Source organism: Numida meleagris, chromosome 2 (assembly GCF_002078875.1).
Source record: "Numida meleagris isolate 19003 breed g44 Domestic line chromosome 2, NumMel1.0, whole genome shotgun sequence".
NCBI lineage: Eukaryota > Metazoa > Chordata > Aves > Galliformes > Numididae > Numida > Numida meleagris.
In genome coordinates this window covers 25,964,392-25,990,070 of record NC_034410.1, presented here as the reverse complement: position 1 = coordinate 25,990,070, position 25,679 = coordinate 25,964,392, and the positions used below count along the sequence as shown (strand labels likewise).

Genomic DNA, 25,679 nt, shown 5'->3' with positions numbered 1-25,679 from the left:
TTCGGAGTGACCTCTGCTTATCTTCACTACCTTAAAGATGACATTGAAATTTCCAGAAGTGCCCAAGGTTCATCATCTGAAATCTAGACTTAAAGAATATTCTAATATTTTTAACCTGTCATATTAAAATAAAACAGTAAATTTCTGAGATAATATATGATCTATAAAAATGACCACTGCTTTGTTAACACAGTACAATGTGAGGTCTAATATTCACACTGCAAATATATGACTGTATAACGTATTCATTTAGTTTTTCATTCAAATGTTACAGATAAGAGAACAGATTATTCAGAAAAGAAAGAAGTTATAAAAAAAAAAAAAAGAATGCGTATATTGAAGAAAGGAGTTAAATTTAATTCCTCCCAGGAAAGAATTTCAATGGTACCTCACACAAGCCACCCAGCAAATGACAACAGTAACTTATACAATCTGGCATCATAACACTGCACAAATGCCTCAAAACACCCAGTGACAGCCAACCAGATAGCCTATATGGGTACACTCAAGTCTGCTGACATTAGTACAGCTATCAAAATATACAGCTGTAGGGAAACAGCCTTCAACTTCTTCAATTTGCAGTTATTTTCCAGTTAAAATGTTTTAGTTAAAAACGTGCTAGTTAAAAAACTATTTAAAATTTCATTACAGTTTTTCTCATCATTTCCCACTCTCTTCCTCCAGTTAAAAATATTTTCTCGTGATTTCATTATGTAGTTTAAGCTGAAAAAAATTACTGTTCTTTTCCTTTCCTTTTTTCTTAGAATACAACCAATTGATTAGCATGCTAAAGAGACAAAATATAACATGTTAACTAAAAATTCAATTTACAAAAATTAAAACAATTTTTTGTGGGCAACGTATTAAAGAAAAATGATAAGTCTTATTAAATATACATCAGCTCTAATTTAATTGTTTCTTCTGTTCTTATTAATTTTTAAGATTATTTTAGATTAGTTTTTCAAATAACAATGAAGCTAGTAATATCCAAGAAAAAACTTTCTTTCTCTTTAAAAGAATCTATTTCCAACTCATTTGTATTCAGAATATGAATACAGATTTGTACACAAGTAATTCTAAATGCCATTGGCTTTCTGCTTTCAATGCTGCTATTTTTCTAAAGAATGTATCCACAGATCAATGACCCATTCATAAGATCTGGAAATGCCAAAGAATAATACCCCAGGGAAAATACTGTTTTCACTTGACTTAAAATAATCATTTTTACAACAGAAAGAAAGCCAGAAATCCTAAAATCACTGAAGACATCATCCAGAGTATCTATATATCTGAGGGAAAAAACAGTTTTCACACATTAATTTCAAACTAAAGCCACAGTAGAATGAATGAATGAATATCATAAATGAATGAACTGTTTGTTTGGCAGTGTATATTGTCCAACATCTTTTGTTTCATCTTTTCTCTGTTACTTTTTATTATTAATTACGGCTACTTTGAATTGATGATCTCCAGTGTACACATCATGACATACCAAGAATGGTGAATGGATCACAGATGTTCAAGTCATGTGGAGGGGCTGCCCACGGAGAAGACTTTTGATGTAACCCTGAATGTTTTCCTGCAGCAGACATACAAAAGGAGTGGAACAGACCCAAGTTTCCCCTTTACTTTATGAACATCTGACTTTCTTACGGTGACATGCAAGTATGCACTTTTGCCAGAGTACTGCTTGCTGCCTGGTGATTTTTTTCAATCCTTCCTTCTTTTTCCTCCCCAAAGGAGAGTATGATTGCAGATTATTTAATTTATCTAACTTGTATAGAGTGCTTTTCTCTGCAGTCCATGTGCAGACTGTGGTGCCAATTTCTGAATTCAATTATTTGAGTACAGGAAAGAAAGCTTATTTTCTACATTTCTAGCACAGATTTTTTATTTCTTTTAGAAATATAGCTGAATGTCAAGCAATAAAAGAGAATACTGCAGGGATTCTTAGCTTTTGGCATTTTTAATTGCCTCTGCTTTGGTTATTACACAATAGATAGTTTTGTCATATAAATATAATGTATCTTTGTAAAATCCTTTAAAATATGATTTCAAACCAATGAATGCCATTTTCTATTTGCCTTTAATTTTCTCTCAATAGTAAGTTCATCAGAGTGTAACAATTAATTAACTTAATTAAGCTAACTTAATTATGTTCTTTCATAGGTCAATATGTAGAGCTACTCAGATTAATAGCAGAGCTTGTAAAGTTAATCTTCTTGTATAATGCAAATGATGCCAACTCATGTATTAAATACCTTCCTGAGTAACAGATGATATAGGACTAAATGTACTTTAAAGAAGGGCAGAGACTGTGAAAAGGTTAAATAAAGAAAAATGTCTTGGATTTGTGGAAGTTTTAAACAGATCTAATTAATTTTTTACATTAATGATGTTCTTCCACGAGAAAGCCTCATTCCATAGGGCCATTTACAGCTTAAATATACATAAATAAATTTTAACTTCAAAAGCAGAACCACATGACAACATTTGTCATCCATCTCACAACCTTTATGTTTCGTTATTAAGAAGATTACATAAAACAGTCATGTGAAGAGACTAGGCAGAAAATATGAATTCTTAACTTCAGAGCATTTGCATGCTTACTCTAATTCCCAGTTTATTTTGCAAAGGAATCACTTCAGTAGCCAAAGGTATTATGATCTCTTCTCTGCTCATTATTAATTCACTTTTAACACAGTTGGACTCTAAGGCTTTTTAGGCATATGGCTTAGCACTTTTGCTATGAAATATTAATGGGAACTACAGTAATCATAATAATTACTTGTAGAAGCATAAAAGGTAAAATCAAACAAATCTCCTGAGTGCCAAATGATCTGAATAGGTGTCTGAACTCCTCTGTTAAATAAATGAGTTTGATGGTTGGAATCCATATTCTGACGTGAGGAATACAGGCCAAATAACCAAATTTCAGCCGAATAACCACATTTCGGTCTTCTTTAGAATGAATCTGACTTAAGCACACAAAATATTCTAAACATATAGAGATTCCAGGTCTGTTTTCTGTTGCAAGTAAACAGTAAATTAGCATTAGATTTTTTTATTCAGAAATCAAGAGTTTTCTAGGTCCATACAGCATAGAAATTTGTGATTACTTTTCTGAGCACTAAGTTAAAGAAAAAAATAAGTGTTCAAGAGTTAATCTGTATTCGAGCTCATTCAATTTGGGTAACCATTTTTTCCCATTTAACAGTGTGTCGAGAAGAACAACATATTTATAGCAACAACAGTTTGCTACAATTCTTCTGTCAAATGAGTTCAAACTTGCAGCTATACAGAACAGAGGGAAAGTATTGTAAAGCCTATGAAGTTTAGTAAGGAATGAACAGCTTCTTTTTCACAAACACAAGAATAACAGATTTGTATTTATACATATAGATATACAAATATAAGTTTTCTCTAATAAGACTGCAAATCCTCATCCTGCTTCTTGACATTGTTTATTGTAGACAATGACTGAGTTATTTTCTCAAAGGAAAAATTTAAGTTGGAAATTCAGTTATTTAACAGCTTTCTAATAACAGTAAATGGAGAAAATGTCACATGAGCATTATTACAAGCTGTGCCATGGAATTATCTTTTATTTCATTCTTTCAAAACACGTCACATCATACTTAAATTATAAAGCAAACACCTCAGTGTAATAAAGCCACAAAAGAATGGACTAGATGCTCTCCTAATGCAGTTTATGAATTGCTGTAGTTTTTTTTTGTTTTTTTTTTTTTTAAATCTATTTAGTAGTGTCAATGGGACTTGCTAGAAAAATGTCTTACCTGGAGATCAAAGAAGGAAGATAATCCACAAATAAATAAATAAATATTTAATCAGATGCAAATTGTGTTCATAAAAATTAACAAATGCTCCCTTTGCCCATATTTGAAACAATGCAGATATCTCTCCCGGACTTTCTGAGAATAATGTAATGACTTAAGATTGCTTGAATCATGTTTATGACTAAGATGCCTTAAGTATGGGACTAAGCTTTTCCTATAAAACAAAACCGTGCTGCAGCTGCCCATTACTAAAGAAAGAAAAATCTGTGCTCTCTCCAGATATATAAGGCAAGCACTAAATGCCTAATAGTTCAGAAGCAGAATAATCTTTCTTCAGTTCAGAATCCCACAGCTTTTTTTGCACAACTTCTGTAGTTTTAGAAAGCAACACAGATACGCGGGCTATTCATGTTCATATGCTACAGTGGTGTCATCAATATTTTACCTAAAATGCTCCATATATACACACTTCCTGGGGGAAGAGGGGGCCATGCAGAAAAGGGGATTGGTTGGTTATTATTTGTTTTTCCGAGCAGAGCTAAATGTCCTGAACAGAGAGAGTGGCACAGCATTTCATCTGTATCTGTACTGCTCCAGCAATGCAGCCATCCAGAAAGACCATCTCGGTTAGCCTCGAGGCTTACACTATTAAAACATGATTAACTGATTTGCCACCGGATCAGCAAAGAAATTAATACACATAACTCATGTATTTCTGTTTGACTTCTAATTAAATAAGAGAATATGCCTCTCCTGAGACTCAGGTTTAAGGGAACTGACAAAACTTGTCCCTTCTTCCTTAGATGACCAGTACCTGACGTTGTCACTCCCAGTAGACTCAAGTGCCGCTTATGGGAAATGGTATCAAAATACAACCCACCAATCTTGCTCAACTACTTTAACAATAAACTTTCACTTCACTTTCTTCAATGTGATTGCATACGCATCTATAAATTAATATATTTACTAAACATACTGTGACTGCCAACTGCCAGATGAACAGTGCAAGTGACTCCAGAAAACAGACTAAGAAGGCATGTCCAACCTGCAGCCTGCAGGCCGCATGGGGCCCTGCACGGCTCATAGTGTGGCCCGTTCCCTGGTGGCAGATCTTCCCTATAGAGGGTACAGGTGTGCACCCATCACTCACAACAACCAAACAACAGTGTGCTACTGGGACTGTCTGGGCTGCAATGAAGCCACAGGGAGGGCGCAGTGTAATGCTAACTCAAGCTACAGCAAGTAATCATATGTATTTTGACACGCTGGCTAAACACAATCCTATGAACAGCATGATACGGGAATTTGAGAATAGGTTTCAAGACTGCCAAAAAAAATCATCAATTTATGTTTGTGTCTCCATTTTCAGTTGACATAAACACATTACCTTCAAATTTTCAAATTGAATGTATAGAGGTGCAATCAGATATCAAACTCAAAAATTTGCTCATCTCTGTTTATCAGACTTTTATAAGCTCTCTCTTATCAGACAAAAATATCTGTTGCTCCACAGTCACATCTTATTCATGTCATCAATTTTGGCAGTACGCACATCTGTGAGCAACCATTGTCAAGAATGAAATGCAGGAAGAGTAAAATTTCATAAAAAGTCTCTGATAAGTACGTTAAGAACTCACTAAGAAATGCAACCACTGCCATCAAACCAGCCTGATGCATTACTTTCACAAACACAGTGTCAAATATCCCACTAGTTTTATGTTTTTGTTGCTCTCCCTATGGTATACATTTTATAAGGGCTGCTCTGAAAGTAATGCCTGTTATTTTATTATCTTGGCCCACAACTTCAGAGGTGGATGTTGGTGCTACAGCAGTAGAGGTCGAACCTTCCCACCAATATTCCATTACATTTTGTTGCTATGGCGGCAGAGGGGCAGTCTGACAGAACAGCACCTGACACAGAATTGTGTATGAAGCAAAGGTGTGTCATTGAATTCCTCCATGAAAAAAAAAAAATTACACCCACTGACATCCATTGAGGCTTGCTGAACGTTTATGAAGGCCAAACAGTGGATGTGAGCATGGTGGTGCATTTCAGCAGTGATGACAGCACCAGTGGGTCACTTCCACTGGAGCAAGTTTTGAAAAGCATGGTGTGCTGCCTCTTCTTCATCACTGGTGAAAATGCATAGCTAACGGGGGTGACTATGTTGAAAAATACCGTTTTCTGAGAATCTGCTCTGTCAATCAGAGTTACTGTACTCACTGTATCTGCTGTAGCGCCCAAGGAAATAAATAGCAGGCATTACTTTCAGAGCTGCCTATGCAGCCCAAGACAATTCCTCTTCACTCACTGAGACCCAGGAAAGCCAAAAGGTTGGACCCTCATGGAGTAAGGGTCAGGAAATGTAATTTCTCAGCCTTTATAATTACAGTATTATTCAAGCAAGTGCATTTGTACTTTCAAAGCATTTTAAAAGCTCTGAATCTTGAGTAATCAACATGTCCAGAGATTTTTCTTTCATTAGCTAATGGTAAAGAATGCGTGGTATCAGAGATACAATTCAATACATTGACTCAGGGCATACTAACAATAGGGAGGTGCTGAATTTTGAAATAGTTGTAGGGACGAAATATTTACATAATTTAAGATTTTAATGTAATTTTAAAAACTATGTAAATTAGTATCACATTTAACTAAAAGCAGTTATTACACAGTTTCCTGGTAAACTGCAAAGATTGGTGACACTGAAATTCAGATGGCATGTTTGTTCCTTTTCACATGCATTGAGCTTTTCATTTATTTTCACTGTTGCATGCTACTTATTAAAAATGACAATAAACATACTCATACTAGCACTAACTCATCAATCATACAGGTAACTTCTTTCCGTATGGACACCAATTCATTCAAGTGTTCAAATCTGTACAAATTAAATAATTTTTTTTTACAAGGGATTACACAGTTTTTGAAAACATGGGCTAAGGTGTATTTCTTACTTCAAACACAGTTTGGTTATTTTATAGTCCCAAGTGTTTCGGAATCTGAAGTACACACACTTTCCTGAATCCTTCACAGGCACAAAAATTTCACAGGTATGAAAGTTGAACTCTCAACATGCTGATTACTTATGCAGCAATTTTTGCCATATGCCACATCGTTGGCCACTATCCATGTCTCACACAGTTACGTCTAATTTCAGAGAAGAAAGGAGGATGGCGAGAAGGAGGTAGTCCCAGGTGCAAATCCCCCGCTGCCCTCCCACTGAGAAAGGCAGCCACAGAGAAAGAGAACCCAGCACTCAGCCATCATCTTGACTAGCAGAACATCTGGACAGGCAAAGAGCCTCATCTAAGTGATCAAATGACATCACACGAAGTTACTGAGTGTTTAAATCAGATGGGACTATCTAAGAGGAAAATAAATTATAAGTGGGGAAAAAAACCTATGGATTATGTAAACTACCGTAGCAATTTGTGGGATTTTCCTGACTTTCTTCTACTATATTGCTCTCACATTTGCAGAGACACTTCTTTAACACTACCTTCCATCTATATCTTTGTCCTATCTATTCCATCCTCCTGAAATTCTTAGTCTGACAGCTTTTTCCCCTTTACAGTTCTTTCCTATTTCCCTATATGTGGCTACTCTTGATCATTTCATTAACAACCACCACTTTTTCGCCAGTGCTGTCTTTCATGTCAAATTCAGATGGGAACACATTATTACAGAAATAGTGCATCAGTTAACAGCTGTAGCTAATTCTGAATAGTAATTAATTAAGCAAATACTGAAAAAAATATATACATGGGAGTGATGTATTAGGAGACCTCAAATAAAAGGAGAATTTAGAAAGAGATTTATTGAAGTAAACACCTCTGCAAACACTTCTATATTGTTGCTGTTAGAGACACTTTTTTAATGTGTAATTCACAAACATTTGCTTACTGCGCTGACTTACCCACATGTAACTTAGATGGGTTGTTTCACAGTGAGTTCTGAATTTGGGAATTCAGCGTACTGGTTCTCCCCTCTCAAGGTTTCCTGCAAATCCAACCACAAAACTCTTTCTGATCCACCTCTCTCTGTTTTGACATAAACTTCATTTATTATTTTTTTAGAAAGTCTCACTCTGTTATTAAACACGTATAATATTTCATGACCCATGTTAAGCTTCACCATAAACTGAGTCTAAGATCCCTTTGCTACTCAAGAAAATAGTCATAAATATTACTAAAAATTTATATTACTCTATCTTTGGGACTGTTTAGATGTGATAACCTGAATACACAGTGATACTCCAGGATAAGTGAAGTACTTATGCAGTCTGAACCCAGAAGACACTCTTAAGAATTCTCCCAGCCCTGCACTGAGGACTCGCCTCTTCTTCAGACAAAGTGAGAAGATCATCAGAGGAAAGGAGAGATCTGTGAAGGTATTTGATAATTATCTATAGGCTGCACAGGAGAAATAACAAATGGCACTGTAATGGTTGTGTTTCTTATTGCTAATATTTTATATTCTCCTTTACAGGGAAAACAGTAGAGAAAGAAAATCTGAGAAAAAAAAAAGTCTTAACATTACCTTGTACATGGCATATCCTTAACAACAATAACTGAACTGCTTGAAGAAGCCAAGATTAGGAGTATTAAGGTTACTCCAACCAAAAGACTTATCTCATTAAATATAATAACCTTTCTCTGAAAGGATGATCATCATAAAATGAAGTTTTATGTCTGAATTCAGCAGACAACCCTCTCTCCGGCTATCGTGTACTGAGACACGGATGCATTGCAGGGTCTGAAAAAGTCAGTCACAGGCTATGTTATGGAACTACCTTACAAGTCGGCACCTTTTCTTATAACAACAGGGAGTATGGCCTTATGCTCACACTACATCATTAGCATCTAGCATCTTTTTCTTTTCGCAAAAAAAGGTCACAATGAAAGGCACAATAATATTACCAAGGGCGTTTCCTTTGCACAACCCAGCAGTTAGCCATGTTTAAATTTAATGAAGGATGACAAAGGCTTTATATCTACTTATGTAACTATACACACATTTTGCTTCTGTTTCTTTAATCTTATAAAGCTTCAGTTGCTCAAATCTAACAGATTTCCTGATACTGTCATTGGTGTGTGAAAGATAGGAATAAAAAAAAAATACTTTCCCAATCACTGATAATGAGAAACAGTATTAAAAATGCACTAGCTGGAGAATACTTAGCTTACATAACAAAGGTCTGGAAATTTACCCTGGTCTTGTGTGACAATGGCATAGGAGCATAAAATTGAGCTTTAGCTTTAAAAAGTCTCTGCTACAAGTAAAACAACACTAGGCATGGAAAACAAGCAAACGAGTATTCCCCAACAGTTAACCTTGGAACAGAATAGACACAGAAGGTCCTACCTCTTCTGGATGTTTCTGTGCCACCGATACCAGCTCTTCAGAGCTACTTCTTGAGGTAGAGGGTACCACATTACCTGGGGCCTCTGAGACCACCTCATTTGACGGCTCGGAGTCCTGAGGGCAACAGAGACAAATAGACCCCTCAGCAGCGTGTTGGTGTGGTACCCCAAAAGGGATTCTCAGAGGAAGCGTGCTCTAAGCACAGAAAAACAAAGAATACTTGAAGTCTAAAACCTTGTTTTACTCTGGGCCAACTCCTTTACACCAGAGACAAAAACATCTGCCATTTACTTTCTTAAAATGCTAATACTTTGTTCACAAGAGCATTTTAAGACTTAGCAAATAGCTTTATAGTGTTTCAGAATTGTCAAGTTCTGAATAAGCATGCTTGTTTTGCCCATACCTACCCCTGCGTTTCATCCCCTTATTTATGATGGAGGTTTCTGCAAAACAGCTGGGACTATGTTAGAACAACCCAATACAAATATATTTTATCAATTACTGTAAACTGATAATAGTGCATACAAATATTAAAGCTAGAAAAGGTAGTAGTTGTCTGTCAGTGTTAACACTACCATCAAATAAGTAAAATAAAAACAAGTAGATAGTTTATATTCTATTTTCTAAATTACTTTTACAGTGAATTTGCGATGCAATGCTACTAAAATAGATCAGTCAAAACAAAAACCACTTTAATACCTCCACTGCTTCACACAGTGGTTTTGATATCTGCGTAGATTGAGATATTTTGCTATGGAGGAAAAAATCCATTAATCGGTACTATCTCTACTGTGCTTGTAATGCTCATTATGGAATAAGATATTTTAGATGTCATCGCTTAGCAAGCAGAATACATGCTTTTGATGTACCGCTTTCTCCTTGTAGTCATTAATTGCAAGGAAATCAAGATTGCACTTTCAGAAACTGCAAGCTGCAAAGCTCATTATTAAGTTTTTTTGACATAACAACTTCTAAAATGTAAATTCAAACTTCACAATAATAATATTCAGCATTTGCAGTTTAGCCCAATGAATATGTTTGGACTGTTGGAAGAGGAAAAATGAATGCTGTAGTCCAACACTCATTACTGAAAACCACACCGAGAATCAGAGGGCAGATGTAAAATACATGGATGAGATTGCTGGAGATGGGAAAGTGGGGAAAATCTCCTTGGGCCTGGAGAGGGAGTTATGTAATATCTCTATTTGATATAACTTTTCAGGTTAGTCCCTGTTAAGATTCTAAGCTTAAATGTTTCAAGTAAAGCTCTTTATGACTTTTTTTGTTGCACTGCCTCTTTGTGACTCAGAATATTTTGGCCCATCCTGTGGTTTACCATGTTAAGTTGAAAGCTGAATGCCATGAGGACATGGCAAAATCACCTTTCAGTGGTGAATAAAGAATTCCGTCCATTAAAATGTTAATAACAAAGTCTCACTGAACAATTTTACAGGCACTAGCAAATGCAAAATGAGACATTTTGGTAGAGGTACCATACCAATTCTATGACATGAATAGTGAAACACTATTTTTCTCAGTTTTCTCAATTCCTCACAACATTATGGCTATATATGGTGAATTACAAGGAGAAACATCTCAAGCACTCTGACAATAAAAATGTTTGATTCTTCCCTATCCATCACATGAAAACCCTGCGCTATCTTTGCCGCATAAAACTTCTGCACTGTGTTCACCCTAGCAGCTCCTGCTTTTCCCTTAATAGACCTGGACTTGCACAGGCAAACGTCCCCACTCTCAATGGACTCCTCATTTTGGTTCCTGGATTACTATGATGACAAGACTATCTCTTCTTGCTGTTGGCCCAATTATCCATGAACTGATTCAGAGTACTGAACCATGCTATTTTGTTTTCTCCTTTAGGACTAGAAAGTTAAATCACTGTGATGTAATCTATGGTATGGTATCTATTGGTATGCTTCCAAGAGCTCTCCTGTGCTGCTTACAAATACAAAAGTAACAACCACATTTGCTTGGAGAAAATGATGCACTTGTTCAAATTCTTCGGTTCAGTGATTTCTCTCCTTGAATTCTGACTGTCTCTTGTGCCTAAGAAAAGCTGTGGTATTATGCCTATGGCTGGATATTGGTAGCAACACCTCTTTCTTACTTATATTTTTTGAAAGTAATAAAAAACGGGTGTCAAAAATGGTCAGTGCAGTGGTAATTTGGTAAATGTGTATTCCCTTCTTCCTTAACAGGACCAACATGCCACAGGCACTCTTCCCTCATCAAGTTTCAATATCTTTTTCCCCAATCAGCTCAGCCATGCTTCTCCTTAGTTGTCTAAAGGACAAGCTGGCCAATGTAATAGTCCATTTATAAGGTGATGGATGGAAATCAAATTCGTTAATCAAAAAGCCATCAGATAACATGCTTCTGCTTGTCCAGTTACATCAGTTTTACCATCTCTTTTCTGTTGCCAATTTTTAGGAAAAAATATTGAGAGCCTAAACATTTGTATGAAAGGCAATCTATGTTGTTTTGAAGTAGTTAAGCAACATGGGAAATACAGGTTTTGGAAATAAACATATTCAGTAAGTGAAGCATGATTCATTCATGTAAAGTACAATGACAAAGATGCTGCAAGGTGCAAGTGAGAACTTTCATAAAGCTTCTTCTCAGTGTGTTATGAGTACACAGCTAAATAAGCAATACTTGTAATAACCACTTCTAGTATTGTTACTTACACTTGGACAAATAAAACCACCTGAAAAAGAATTAGCAGTGTTTACTTTTCTAAAGGAAAGGAATATAATCTGTTTCGCTGACCCCAAACAATTATTTTACTCAAGAAGTGTAAAATGGAAAAATGTATTTAAAAAATTAGTTTCTTGCCTTCTCTCCATTATTATTTATAACACAATATATAGACTGACTTTGAAAAATGCCACCTCTTTCTTTTTTCAATGCCTTGTATGATGCAAAACATGTCAATAGCAACTCTCATTTATTTGTAGCTTCAAATACAGCCATGAATGATGTGACTGTTCGTGGATGTGTAAACTGCACAAGAGGAAGCACCACACATGCAGACATTCTACTGTTTATGCAAGAAAGGCATACCTGCTTGGACCTGCGTCTGTTTTCATACAACCTAAATATCCATGCACTTTAAGATACTGCAAGAACATTGATTTGAATCAAAGTTCTGCAAAAAAATATGATTTGCATTACTTGTTGATACAAACACATAACAAATTGGATATTCTAGTCCTGAGATGGAATGTGCACGCTGGAGTCATGACAGCAGGTGTGTCTGCACTTTCTCGGCAGCAGACACAAAAGCACAGCTGTTTCAGTTTGGCACCTTGGACCTTCAGCACTTTATTAATTTTTTTTTAATTCAGGGCAGTAGAGATCAAAGGTAGGAGGTGAAAAATCAAAGGTTCATCCAACTCTAATGAAATTTCCTCAAAGTACTCAATTTTTTTTTTCTTATTTTCATCCTGTTTGGAGTGTTTGCTATTTGCATCCACTGTAATGGAAGTAAACATCATTATCTTAGTTTCTGTCCTTTGCTGTGCAGAATTAGCAGTGATATAATACACTGAAAAATCAATAGTGCATACAGAACAGATGGGGATTTCATTTGCAAGCTACATAAAAGTGATAGATTTCAGAGGAAAATATTTACATTTTATGCTATGCTGACATTGTTGGGTTTTTGTTTGTTTTTCAAGTTCTAGTTTGAGGACTTTTTTTTTTAAAGAAAGATATTAAATACACAATACATACATATATATACATATGTATTGTATATGTATGTTCCATATATATACATATATATATATTCAGACATGTACATTACCAAGGCTATATTCATAATGAACGAATATTACGGAAATAAAATACTGTAACTTGTTTACCCATTTATGGTAGAGACACAACAGATGTCAACTCATATAAAACAGAAGCTCTATGCAGCCTCCGATTTTGAAGAAAATGAAGAACTGATGTATAAAAAAGAATGCTTAAAAGACTTTGCTGGAAAGCATGAGAAGTTGCATTTGAAACAAAATGATGGAAAAACAGCATCTTAAGATGGTACTTATACCAGCTGAGCACCAATTACTTTGTCTGCCATTGCTACTTTAAAACAAAACAAAACAAAAAAGAATCCAAACGAACCAACTCACAAGACCCCAAACCTTTTATAGATAATTTCAAGCTGTCAGGTTTGAATATATTATGTTAACTCTGCATCAGTTTTCATGTATCATCCCTTACCTTGGTCCAGTTGAAAATTACACAAGCCATAAATTAGCTTTAAACAAGCTTTGAATCAGCCTGGAACCAGTTTTCAAATTAAAGAGCTGTCAGTATATTACATGGTACTGTCATTTTATTACCCCAATCAATTCTGTGTGGCCTGAGGTTTAAAGAAAATGGATGCTGTCTTCATTTGCAAAGAGTTTATCTCTTACACCAGGCTCTGAGAACATGACTGCAGTAATGAATTGGAAGCTAAAGTTACTAACAAAGACTTTTAACAGTAGCAAAGTAGAATTATTTGCCCCTCTTTAGACTTACAAAAGGAAAAAAAGAAAAAAAAAAAAAAGCCCTTTCAAAAACATGAAGCCAGCTTGTTAAGGCTGAAGGACTATGGGAAGAAATCAGTCTGCTTCTTGAAGTGCCGCGGTGCTGTGAGGCTCAGTGAGCGCTATTTTCAGTGCCACATGGGAAACGCCTGGGCTGGGTCAGAGCTAGGGCCCTGAGAAGCTCAGGATGCAGATGATCCCAGCTGCTCCCACCATTCCCTGCTCCCTTACTCCCCACGTGCTCACTTTGAAGGTCTTTTTGAAATCTTAGGTAGAATATGGTAAAATCCAGTGAATACAAGGTATCTGTAATTTGCCACAGTTCATGGGCAAAGTAAAGCCGCAGCAGGAACAGAGCTTATCTCAATCTCCTTACACACGCAAGATCAATCACTTTGTCACTGCCAACATTCTACCCAGCAATGGTTAATGAGGTAAGAATACAGGCTTTAAAACCCGCACTCTGTATCTGTAAAATTTCCCTTCCTCCTCCTATTCTCCTTTTGACACTTTCCTCATGCTGATTTTGTTTCACATCTGACCATTTCATCTCTTCCTCTGCCCTCTCCAAAGACACGAAATTACAGCTGCAGCCTTTACACGGGCTGCTAACCCCTGGTGCACTCTCGTGCTTGTTCTCTGCTGTTTCTTCCCTCTCTTGAGAAGGGACGATGACTCCTTTGTCTGCACACTGATAACACAACAGGCTCTCAGCAGATGGCTCAGCAACTGCTTCATGCTTCAGTTCAGGTAACAAACCTCAATTTGGACGTAGAACCGCTGCCCTCTTTAAGGCAGAGACAAAAGAAAAACCTTTTATAATTCTCAGTTTTCCAAATACAGAACTTTCATTACATACTTTAGCCTCACGCTATTTTTCATCAGACTGTGCAATACAGAAGACCTAACAAAGTTACAAGATGTCTGCACTAAATACCAATCTGCTTCAATTTATTATCCTTCTAACTTTCTAAAAACTAAAGCATTGACAAAAACAAGCTTGCATCTTCCAAATCTGCCTACATTTCCAGCTGTCAAAGTGTGATTCCCCTTCACAGCTGTTTAAAATAACGATGTTACTTAAATTTTATTAAAACTGTTTGAACAAAATATGACAGGAAACGGGGCCAGGTGTTTGCTAAGAATGGTTTCTTCAAATGGAAAAAAAAAAACCAACAATCTACATATATTTAAGGGTAGAAACAGCACTCTCAAAATAATGTTTTTCATATTTATTCTTCCAACTTTATCTTATGCAAATAGAAACAGGAAACAGCAGAACATTTTACCGTTTGAAGGTATCACCGTTCACCTCCGGAATCTGAATTCACATTCCCTTTTTAATCAACACATTTTCCACATTTGCATTAAGTCAGAGTACTAATCCTACCTCTCTGCAGAATGAATCCTTCCCTTTTAAAATCAAACTCTCCCACATTTTTATATTTCCCTTTTACTCTCCCATCAATCGAAAGCTGTCTTTCAACACCTGCTTTTATGACCCTGAAGACTCTGAACAGTGTTAAAAAAATCAACAGTTCAAGTGCTGGCATTTTTAAAAATACATAAAAATACAAAAACTAGGATTAACCATTGAAGTACAGGTTTGTGACACTACTCTCATCTTTTGTATAAAATGCAATGGAGTACACCTTTCTTGTGACTGTCATGGTCTAATGCCACTGATCACAGACACACTGTGGCTCAAACTACTGGCAAAAATAACGATATAAGCATCTTTTTGCATGATCAAAAAGTTTTAGAATTTCTTCAATAAAAGGAAAAAGCCAATATCTATCTTTCTTGTGCTACATCCCCTATGTCTCATATAATGTGGTAATAAGCTGGTGTACCAGAGTAACAGATTTTACATGAATACCTTTTTGCAGGCTATTAATATACGGGTCAGACAACTGCACTACACTATCATCATTGCATAGAAGAGTAACTCAATACTTTGCCTTTTTTCTCAACACCATTTTCCTCCTAGGTATTGTTCTGCAATTTTTTGTCATTATGATTTAGGATACAGGCACTAACTACTGCCCAACAAGTTATTAGGAACACAGCACAGTTAGCTGCGCAGTAAGGTACAGCAGTAAACTTACTCCCACCCCTTGGGCCAAGCTGCCCACCCACATGATTTCTGGCCCAAGCAGTTTGCTTTACCCCACTCCATCACTCTGAGGGAAAGCAGACATGAAGTTTGCTCACAATGCTTGGCTAACACCCTGCTCAATCCAGAAGACTGAGCACTTGAGAAGATTTCTGCTCAAAAAACAGCTGCTTTATTTGAACAAAAATAGAACGTAGCTCAGAAAAGACTTTCTTTCAAGCACACAATCTTCAATACCATGCATCAGCATGCAGAGAGTGTCTGTCAGATGTTGGAACAAAGCTTTAAATTGTACCATCTAACTTAATTCTCAAGATAGGGTCAGCACATTCACAGAGCTTTTTTTTTCCTTTGAGATGTCCTTAAAGTAATATTTATTTAGCTTCTTAAATCTTCATCAGCACTGATTCTTGCTTTTCAACTCCTTGAAGTCCAGATTTTCCCAACATAATGCAAAACAGAGCAATGTTAAAATGTGCAATTGCCAAAAGCATCACAAAATTGTCAATGGCTACTTATCAAATCATCATCAGTTTTCATATCTCCCCACTTTCAGATTTTTTTTTCCCAGTAATAAGAGCAAATAAAGAAAGAGACTGCATAGTACATCATTTTGCACTCTGAGTTTATTACGTACGTTTTATAGCTTCCTGAACTTTCCTCATATGGCACCCACTTATCTGCCTATGGTTCAGCGCTTCGTTACTGCTCTATCCTGCTCTGGGGGAAGGTTCTATGTGCCCTCTTTTTCACCACGGCCCAAGTTTTTAATTTGTTCTGCTCTCCCCTGAGAGGCTTTTTGTGTATTCCTCCATGCAGAACTTTCACATTCCTAAGAATGCGTGTGTGCTCACATTTCTCCTTCTGTGCCAAGGGCTCCTCTTGCAGTCCCATTAATTTCCCTCATACTGCTTCTCCCTCTCTTTCTGCACCCCATGACAAAAGGTATCATCTTTTACTTACAACTAGTAAGGCAGAGAACAGAAACACTTCTTCAAGGCTGTGAAATATTTTAAAAGAAATGAATCCATCTATATATGAGCATTTATATAAAAATGTTTCTTATGCCTTCCTTTTAAGATCTCTTTGTAAAATGTGCCAAGTTAAAATAAAATCTCCCAGATATCCTTTAACGTGCTTCAACCAGTTATGTTATGAATCTTATTTTGCAAGTGCCCCTGATTTATTCATTCACGCTGGTCAGTAGAGTGCAGTAACTCAAGAATACTTCCAAATAAGTTTAAGCTACTAATGGAAATACATACTCTTATTAGTGCACAGTAGCCAGCTGAAACACAGGGATGTTTTGTTCTGTCAGACTGAGCCACACTGACAGCGGGCTGTTTACTCAGATGGGAAGGAACAGCCCAGTTGACACAGTTTCAGAGGTGACATTAATCAACCATCTTCTGCTGAGCCTGCAGGAATTGAAAGGTCAAACCCATTGCTGCTGCTTGAAGGCATCCTCAAAAAGGCCTGGAAATTCTTCATTCTTCTCTAATTAAGAACAGTGAGAATGATATATGGAATGATGAGGCTAAATTAGCTCAAAATATAGATCTTACACCCTATTTTTAGGGGGCATAAATATTTTCCTTTTTCATACTCCCTGTATTTAGGGGGCACAAATATTTTCCTTTTTCATACTCCCTGTNAAATATTTTCCTTTTTCATACTCCCTGTATTTAGGGGGCACAAATATTTTCCTTTTTCATACTCCCTGTTTTTAGGGGGCATAAATATTTTCCTTTTTTTTCTCTTTTTAAAACAAAAATCCTTTTTGATTCTAATCTGCATTAAAAACACGCAGCAAGATCCTCTTCAATATAATTGCTTAAATAACATTGTAGACCAGATTGTTTTAGTTAAAAACATTATGCACACAGTGGTTATACAAACATGCAAATTACAAAATGTAATAACCAAACAGAATATATCTGTGCATTACATTTTAGACTCTCTACCTCGAGACTACTGATATGCAGTTCCACAAAATCTCTTATTAAAATGGGAATGGAATAGCTTTTGTAGTCAATGAAACTAAAACACAAATACCTTTGATACAGCAAATGTAAGAGTGATTTTAATAGTCATTTCATGCCTAAATTACTCTCTTTTGATGTTGCTTCTTCACATCTCCATGAAACTTATATATCAAACATAAAAGTATTTATCCGACTTCTCCAATGATAAACATCAGCCAGATCCCAAGCTTTGTGTGAGAGAAAAGAGAGTGTTCTAAAAGGCAAACATGCTTCCTAAGTGCTGACATGGCCCCTCCTGCATCAGCTAGGACTACACGGCTGGCAATAGCACGATCTGTGGCACACACCGCCCAGATGAATATGAACAAGACTATGGAAAGCACGTGATGGAACAAATTAAATACGCCAGGCATACATCATTGTGGGCAGTGGAGCATGGAGGAAATTCTTGACTAGAATTATGGAGCTGATGAATTCCAAACAACGCTACGTTTCATGAAACATATTTTGGGCTTCGTTATAGTCCACTTTCAACAACGAACAAAACGCAATGCAACTGTCAGAAATAATGAACAATAAGCCTTGACTGAATGAAAGAACAGGGCTTTCTCAATCCTCCTTTCTCAATAAATAAGCAAGCAACAGGCACAAACTGGTACTAGAGTATTCAAACAATGCATTTTCAAACAACATTCTGAAGTTAATATATTTTAAAGTATAGATAAGCCTCATCAAAAGATCAAAAAAAAATGAAGATTGAATTACACAAGCAAGTCCCAGTACAACACACAGGGAGAGCCAAGATGTGCCATCACCGATGATGCAGCAGGAACAGTCCTGGTGCTGGGGATCAGCCAGACGCATTGCACGTGTTTCTGAACATCGCTGGTTTGGCCATACAGACTGCATGCCCATCTCTAGCTTTATTGTCACCTGAACAGAACCCAGTTTGCACACTCTTGAGGCTGCTTTGTAATGTAAACCCACGTGCTGCAATTGGTGGCAACTCAGTGATTTGCTTCAAAAATGCATTCCTGATCTTAACCAAAATGGTATGATAAATGCACATTAAGACACCTCTGATTAAGATCCCGAAAATGAGCACACCAGCATGCAGAACCATTTCAGAATCTACTGACTACCGGGAAATGTTCAGAACAATAGCCTATCTTAAACGCCATCTTTAATCTTGTTAACCCTGCATTATCACGTTTCCTTTTTTCCCTTGAGATTGACTGCACTGAAAGCTCTCTGGGGTCTAAATCTTTCTTTTTTTTTTTTTTTTTTTTTTCCCCAAGTAATAAAAAGAGACAGACACATTTATACCTTTAATACCTTACTTGTAGAAAAGGCTTGATTGCTTCCCTAAATTCACTGGTAATTCATTCAACAAAAGTAAGGGGGACCCTGTCTGACTTTCCTTTTCTGCTTAAGAGGGTTCAATGCCATATTTATCAAGAGATTACTTAACTCATCTGCTGAGGCAGATTGGTTTGTATGGAAAAAAGATTCACCGAGTAAAATGGCTCAGGGTATATTAACTATATTAACTGAGGAAGAAGACAAATTGTATTCCGAATACTGTTTTGTATCAAGGAGCTTTCCACAGATTCTGTCTTTCCTGTACCCTGAAAGCACAAACAACAACAGGTCTACAGGTCACTCCAGTGAGAGATGATGACAGATTAGTAAACCACATCTCAAATGCGGCTTTTGCTTTATTTTAATTTTCTCATAATTAGCTTTTAAATGTGGGTGACACTGAAGATTTTTGTAATAACCTTCAAAATGTTCCTCACCACGAGCAATAAAGAGAAGTATTTAGAATACCTTTTTGTTCTGAAGTTGCTCAGGTTTTTGCAGAAATTTCATCCTAAACAAGTAATGGAGATATTATGTAACAGAAGAAAACAATAGGACAAATCGAATATTCACTCGGTACATAATATACTTGCAAACATTAATATCTGATATGTATCCTTATTTATTGCACAGGACTGGTTACACATTTAACATGAGTTATGTCAATTACTGTATCAATCTGCTGATGCCCTTCTATTTCCAAAAATAAACACACAACGTGATTAATTCACTCTAAGCACACTTCTGAGCCTTCCATAAATACTAAGTTATCTTGTCATTTTCTTTTTGACACTTCTTTTCTGTGGCTATTTATATCACATTTGGAATGATACCATCTGCCCGTCAGTCTTCATGAGACAAGGAGCCAGAAAAAACCTTGGTATCTACAGATTCCAAGGCTTTCCATGCATAATTTTTTTTTTCTGGTACAGTTCAATGCAGTTGAAATACACTTAAGACTTCTCAAACATGCTCAAAGGTGTTTCAAACCACTGAACCAGATAATAGTTTTAAACCGTTAGAAAAGACACATTTACAAAAATCTGAGATAAACTTAATTGCTGCCAGAATTTATCTATGCAATATGCATTTTAAGGGTTTTGTGAAAATCTTTTGAAAAGCCACCTTAAAATCCCACATAGTGTTTGTGTACTTTCTTGGTAGAGCTAATTATAATGCTCTTGCAGTTATATTCCCACACAAGGTATCTGCTGAGCCAATTTTAAGAAGAAGGAACTTTTCTGCTACAGAATGCTAAAATTCAAGTGGTGAGGCACTCCTTTGCACAGAAAGTGGCTGACACAGCACAAATCAGCAATGCCCAGCTGTCTTCTGTAAAATGTGATTAAAAGTGGCTGGCAGTATGAGAATCTCTATTTGAGAATGGCAACAGCCTCACAACTACTATCTAACACTACCACAAAAAGCAAATCTTGACTCTGCTAAAATTCATTACTTGCTTAGCACTTCATAAAATGGCATCTTTTTGGTGGTGTTTTTTTTTTTCCCTCCCTCCCATCTCCTTTCTCTTTCCTGATTCAATATGATTGAATTTTGTATAGGCAACATTAGTAATTTATACTGATGAGTGGCACGTTACTTAAAGTGGCATACATGGCCGCATTTCTTTGAAAGCCTTTAAAATAAAATCAGCCTGGAGAGCACACATGAGTAGGCAGTTAGGAAACTACAATACAATGTTCAGATCCTATCCAGAGACTAACAATTAAAGATCTAATTCTTCCTCTAATGTACACGATTTGATTACAGATGCTAAGTTAATTTGCAGGGTAATAAAGTTGGACTAGTTGTGAGGAATCAAGATACATAAATCTACTTTAATTACATACTTTCTAGTTCTGTGTAAGACATAGAGCAAGAAATATACAAAATAGGCTTTCAGCAGCAAAAGAACTCTACTTTGCAAAATTATAGTGGATGGAGATGTCACCAGAATTTAGATCTACCCTGCACTTCCCAGGATTCCTTTTGTTTGTATTGCAATTGTAAAGTACACCAATCGCTACTTTCTGTTGACAATCTTCAATTCTTGAATGAATATTCAAATTATAAAAGATCATGTACACTGCATATGCTTTTACTACTGGCGTCTTGTCATCAAAGCCAAAAAATTTACCAATGCTTGAAAAGTTAAAAAAAAATGAAGCCAGTTACAGAGCTTTTCATTCATTTTCAGATGCTTTCAGAATCAGTGTGAGTTCCACTAATAAGTAAACAACAGTTACAATCTTCAACTGGCTTGCTAACAGAAAATAGCAATGGTCAATTACAGTTTATTGGTAAATTTGTTTTAGACGCCACTGTCAGTATGAAGTCCCTAAAAATACTTTAAAGGCTCAGTATTATTTTTGGAATTTTACAGTATGGTAACTTATAATACTTTGACAGCTAAAATGTGATGACTTTCACATGCTTGTATTTTCCTTTTGCTACTTCATTTAGAAAGGAATGTAAAATGGAGCAAACCTGGGTTAATACTGCTATCTCCACATTGTTTGCATTTCTGTGTATTACCTTCAATGTGTAAAGCACAATCACAATGCTACTCAACAGCTGGAGATATCTGGAGATTAATTTTCAGAAGTAAGAATGATAAAATCTCCAGTTACAAGAAGCATTCCTCCTGTCCTACTCACACAGTACCCTTCCATCAGCCTTCTCACATACTTTGAAAGCATGCACACTAGAGAGGAGTTATAAAATCTTCCTATCCTGGGGTGCTGCTCAGTGTTGAAAACGTATTCTCTTTTTTTCGTTCTCTCATGATGAGTTAGCAAAAAATTTGGTTTAGTGGCTTTATAGACACAATGCTAGCTGCTTTTTGGATTTTACCAATTGCAGATAGGTCCCAGCTGAGACTCCTTGCCACTCAGCACTGTGGTAGTGAGCGACTTAGGCTGTAAATTCATTTTGTCATGGCTTAGGAAGTGTAAGCCATAATTCAGTAGAAAAGCTATTTCCCAGATAAACCATAATTGTAAGCAGATTTTGTTAGAAGCATAACCTAAAGAAGGTAAGGAGGAGCAGCGGTATTTCTAACAGCTGCCCAGTGAAGAGATTTTCTTTCCTTAATCATTACCTCATGCTAGGTGATAGTTATTCTATCAAAACTAAATCACATCTAAACTAGAGTTTTAGATGCTTAAACACTAGATTGTGTTTATTCGGAGTAGATGCATTAGAAGTATATCATCACTGTACTGTGTCGCTCAAATTACTAAGCCTGGCACTTCATTAGTACCAGGTACCTCTTAAACGTTCCACTACAAATTAGACATGGATGAGTATCACAGACAGGCTTGGGTTGGAAGGGACATTATAGGTCATCTAGTTGCAACCCTCATGCCATGGGTAGGGTTGCAACTCACCCAATCAGGCTGCCCAGGAGCCTGTCCAACCTGGCCTTGAACACCTCCAGGGATGAGGCATCCACAGCTTCTCTGGGCAGCCTGTTCCAGCGCCTCACCACTCTTTAAAAGTAAAAAATTAAAAAAAGTAAAAAATTTCTTCCAAACACGTAACTTAAATCTCCCCTTTTTTAGTTTAAAACCATCCCCCCTTGTCCTATCATTATCAGACTGTGTAAGAAGTCAGTTTCCCTCCTGTTTATAAGCTCCCTTTAAGAATTGGAAGGCTGCAATGAGGTCTCCCTGGAGCCTTCTATTCTCCAGGCTGAACTAGTCCAGCTCCCTCAGCCTTTCTTCACAGGAGAGGTGCTCCAGCCCTCTGATCATCTTTGTGATCCTCCCCTGGATCTGCTCCAACAGCTCCACATCCTTCCTGTACTGGGGGCCCCAGGCCTGCTCACAATATTTAACAAGGGTATTTTAACACCAGTGAAAATTAATGACCGAGCTTGATTCTAACTGCTGCCACCCCTTGTTTGTTTTCACTTCATTAACTATTTTTTAGTTACAATTAAGCCAAAAAGTAATACTTTGATTTATAAGACACTCACAAAGCCTCTTAAAAAAATAAATTGCTTCAATTTAAAGGCAGTATAGGGTGCATGTTTACTGACATCAAGAAGCATCAGTCTTTTCAGTTCTATTTGAAACTTTTTTTTTCTGCTTTTGTCAGAAAACATTCGACATTATAGAAGGCATTGGATTATACTACTTATCTCCCATTAAGAAAAAGAACTTGTAATGGTATGCAAAGTTTCAGTTTTGGAAAAGATTCTGAATTGTTGGGTTATGAAAGCATATGAATGAAGTGAAGCAGCAAGGGATTTCTTCAGTCTCCTAGATAAGAAAACCTACGGGGAAAATGAATCTTGGAAATGGAACAATTTTTGTACCAAATACTATTAAAGAGGAGTTTTACTGACAAAAATACCTATTTAAAACTGCTGTGCAGTTTAAATCTGGGATAACAGGCTCTTACCAAGCGTATTATAACTGTTTTTCTGTTAGTTTTTCAAAATTTGAGAATAAATTATATATTTCACTTTGCATTCCTAATAGGTGCCTTTTAAAACATTTTCATTATTAATCACTGATCTATCCCGATGTCATGCCTCAAAAGTAGATATTTATTTTTGCATTTGGAACAACTACACTTCATTAATTTCTGGCTGGCATTAGATCTACTGCCCTCTGTGTAATGAGTCAAAAACAGATTTATTCAGAGAAGGTTATGAAAAAGAGAATGCTGTAACATATTGCCCATTTTTCACTATACGTTTTGGTTACAGTTAAGCTTAACTTAGTAGGAAGCGCAAGCACTAGAAGTCCAAGATGAGGATATGGCATCCAGTAACATGGGGTTTGGAACTCGTTGAATTGATTCTGTTGTGGAGAAGAATTCAAATAAACATCCATTCCAAACATATTTTACAGTGCTTAACCTTTTTTCTTCACTAAAACCTAAGCTTCCTACTTACACTATGGGAATCTTCTTCTGGCAACTGAGTGTATCTGATTATTTGGATTCATTTGTCGATTTAATACCAACTAACACTATCCTGAGCTTATCCTCCCTGTATAAATCGAGCTTCATCTTAAGTTAATTTCAAGGTTGATTATTTTTGGAACATTTTATGGTATAAATTATTCAATAGATAGGTCTTTTATATTTATTTGCCAGAAAATAACAAAGGCTGTGCCAATTCATTTTTCTAAATATGATACCTAGCGAGCAAATGCTAGAACACACTTGGCAGTATTAACTAGCCAACCGATAAGAACTACCCTACACTGCAATTTGACTTTTTTTTTTCTTGGACTGTCTGGACAGTCAAAATTCATCCTGTGACACGGTTTGGCATTACCAAAGTTCTTAAAACAGCACTGCTAAAGTTTCACGCAGTCTTACACCATTTGGATACATTTTTCTTGTTTAATTTCAAGAAAATCATTCAGTGGCCAAGGTTTGATGGCTCCTCACAAATCTAAGAAAACAAGGACTTCAATATAACTGTGTATTTTCCAGTTTATATATACATATAAATATACATGTTTATATAGCTTTTATTGAATGACACAGAACATGTCCCAAGCTGATTTATGTAGCATCATTCAACTCTACTAAAAAAGTTTTAAAACATATGAATACAAAAATATTTGACTGTATTGTTCTTGATCAACACACAAGAAAATACATCATAATATCCACACCCCTTAGAAGTGAAAATAGATTCCACCTTTTCAAATGTGGTCACTCACACTATGCAATTCATTATTCTGTAATACTAAGTTAAGCCTGAAAACTTTTGCATAAAGCATAATGGAAAAAATTCAATTTATGTTCTTCTTCTATCAGCTAGCAGATTTGTTAGCAGTATTCGTTTGTCATTTTCCAGCTGCTGTGATGTTTGCTTTGGTGGCAGAACATTTGCTTGTATGCTGTCCTCTCAAAAGAAGGTGCACTAACTAAATTAGGGTCACAGCTTCTTTACAAGAGCTTTGTCAGAATATGCAATCAAAACAAGTTTCAGTTAATACAAAGGAACTTTAATAATACAGATTTTTGTGTGTATTTTTGGAAAGATGCGTTTTAAATGGAACTACTTTTGCACAGAGTGTTACCTACAAAAGTACTATAAAACATATTTAAGACATGATCAAGTGCAAATATAATATTACCAGTTTGTGTCAACCTCATGTTTTATATTCTAATAGTGTTTTCTTGTATATGTATGAACCACTGAAAACTTTTCCACTTTAAAAACATTTCCGCTTTCTTGGAAATGTATTGTTCTGAATGTTAGTAAATGCCTGGATAAAGTCTGTCAACGTAACACTGATTCCATCATCTTCTCTGAGTACTCAAGCAAACAGAATCCCACTCAGACTAATCCCCTTGCTAATCTAAATTGTTTAGCCCCTATAGTTCATGGACAGGAAAAGGCAGTTCCAGAGAACAATTCATCCAAATTTAAGGAAAACGTCTAAACTAAGGGCATAGTAATGGCATTTCACAAACAGGAAGTTAAGACACAGGGAGGATAAGAATTAAAAACTCCAATAA

The 25,679-nt window shown here is 36.2% G+C and overlaps 1 protein-coding gene across 2 annotated transcripts in view; it reads right to left on the bottom strand.

Moving 5' to 3' along the window:
- PHF14 (PHD finger protein 14) overlaps positions 1 to 25,679 on the bottom strand; it is a 168,892-nt gene that overhangs the window by 25,628 nt on the left and 117,585 nt on the right. The window contains exons 18-19 of one of the 2 annotated variants that reach the window (XM_021385973.1): positions 9,166 to 9,279; positions 7,718 to 7,800 (exon numbers count right to left, since the gene is read on the bottom strand). The exons of the other annotated variant lie outside the window; for it this stretch is intronic. Of the exons in view, the coding sequence (XP_021241648.1) occupies positions 7,729 to 7,800; positions 9,166 to 9,279 (186 nt within the window). The 3' untranslated portion in view covers positions 7,718 to 7,728. The remainder of the gene's footprint in view (positions 1 to 7,717; positions 7,801 to 9,165; positions 9,280 to 25,679) is intronic. 2 annotated transcript variants of the gene reach the window in all.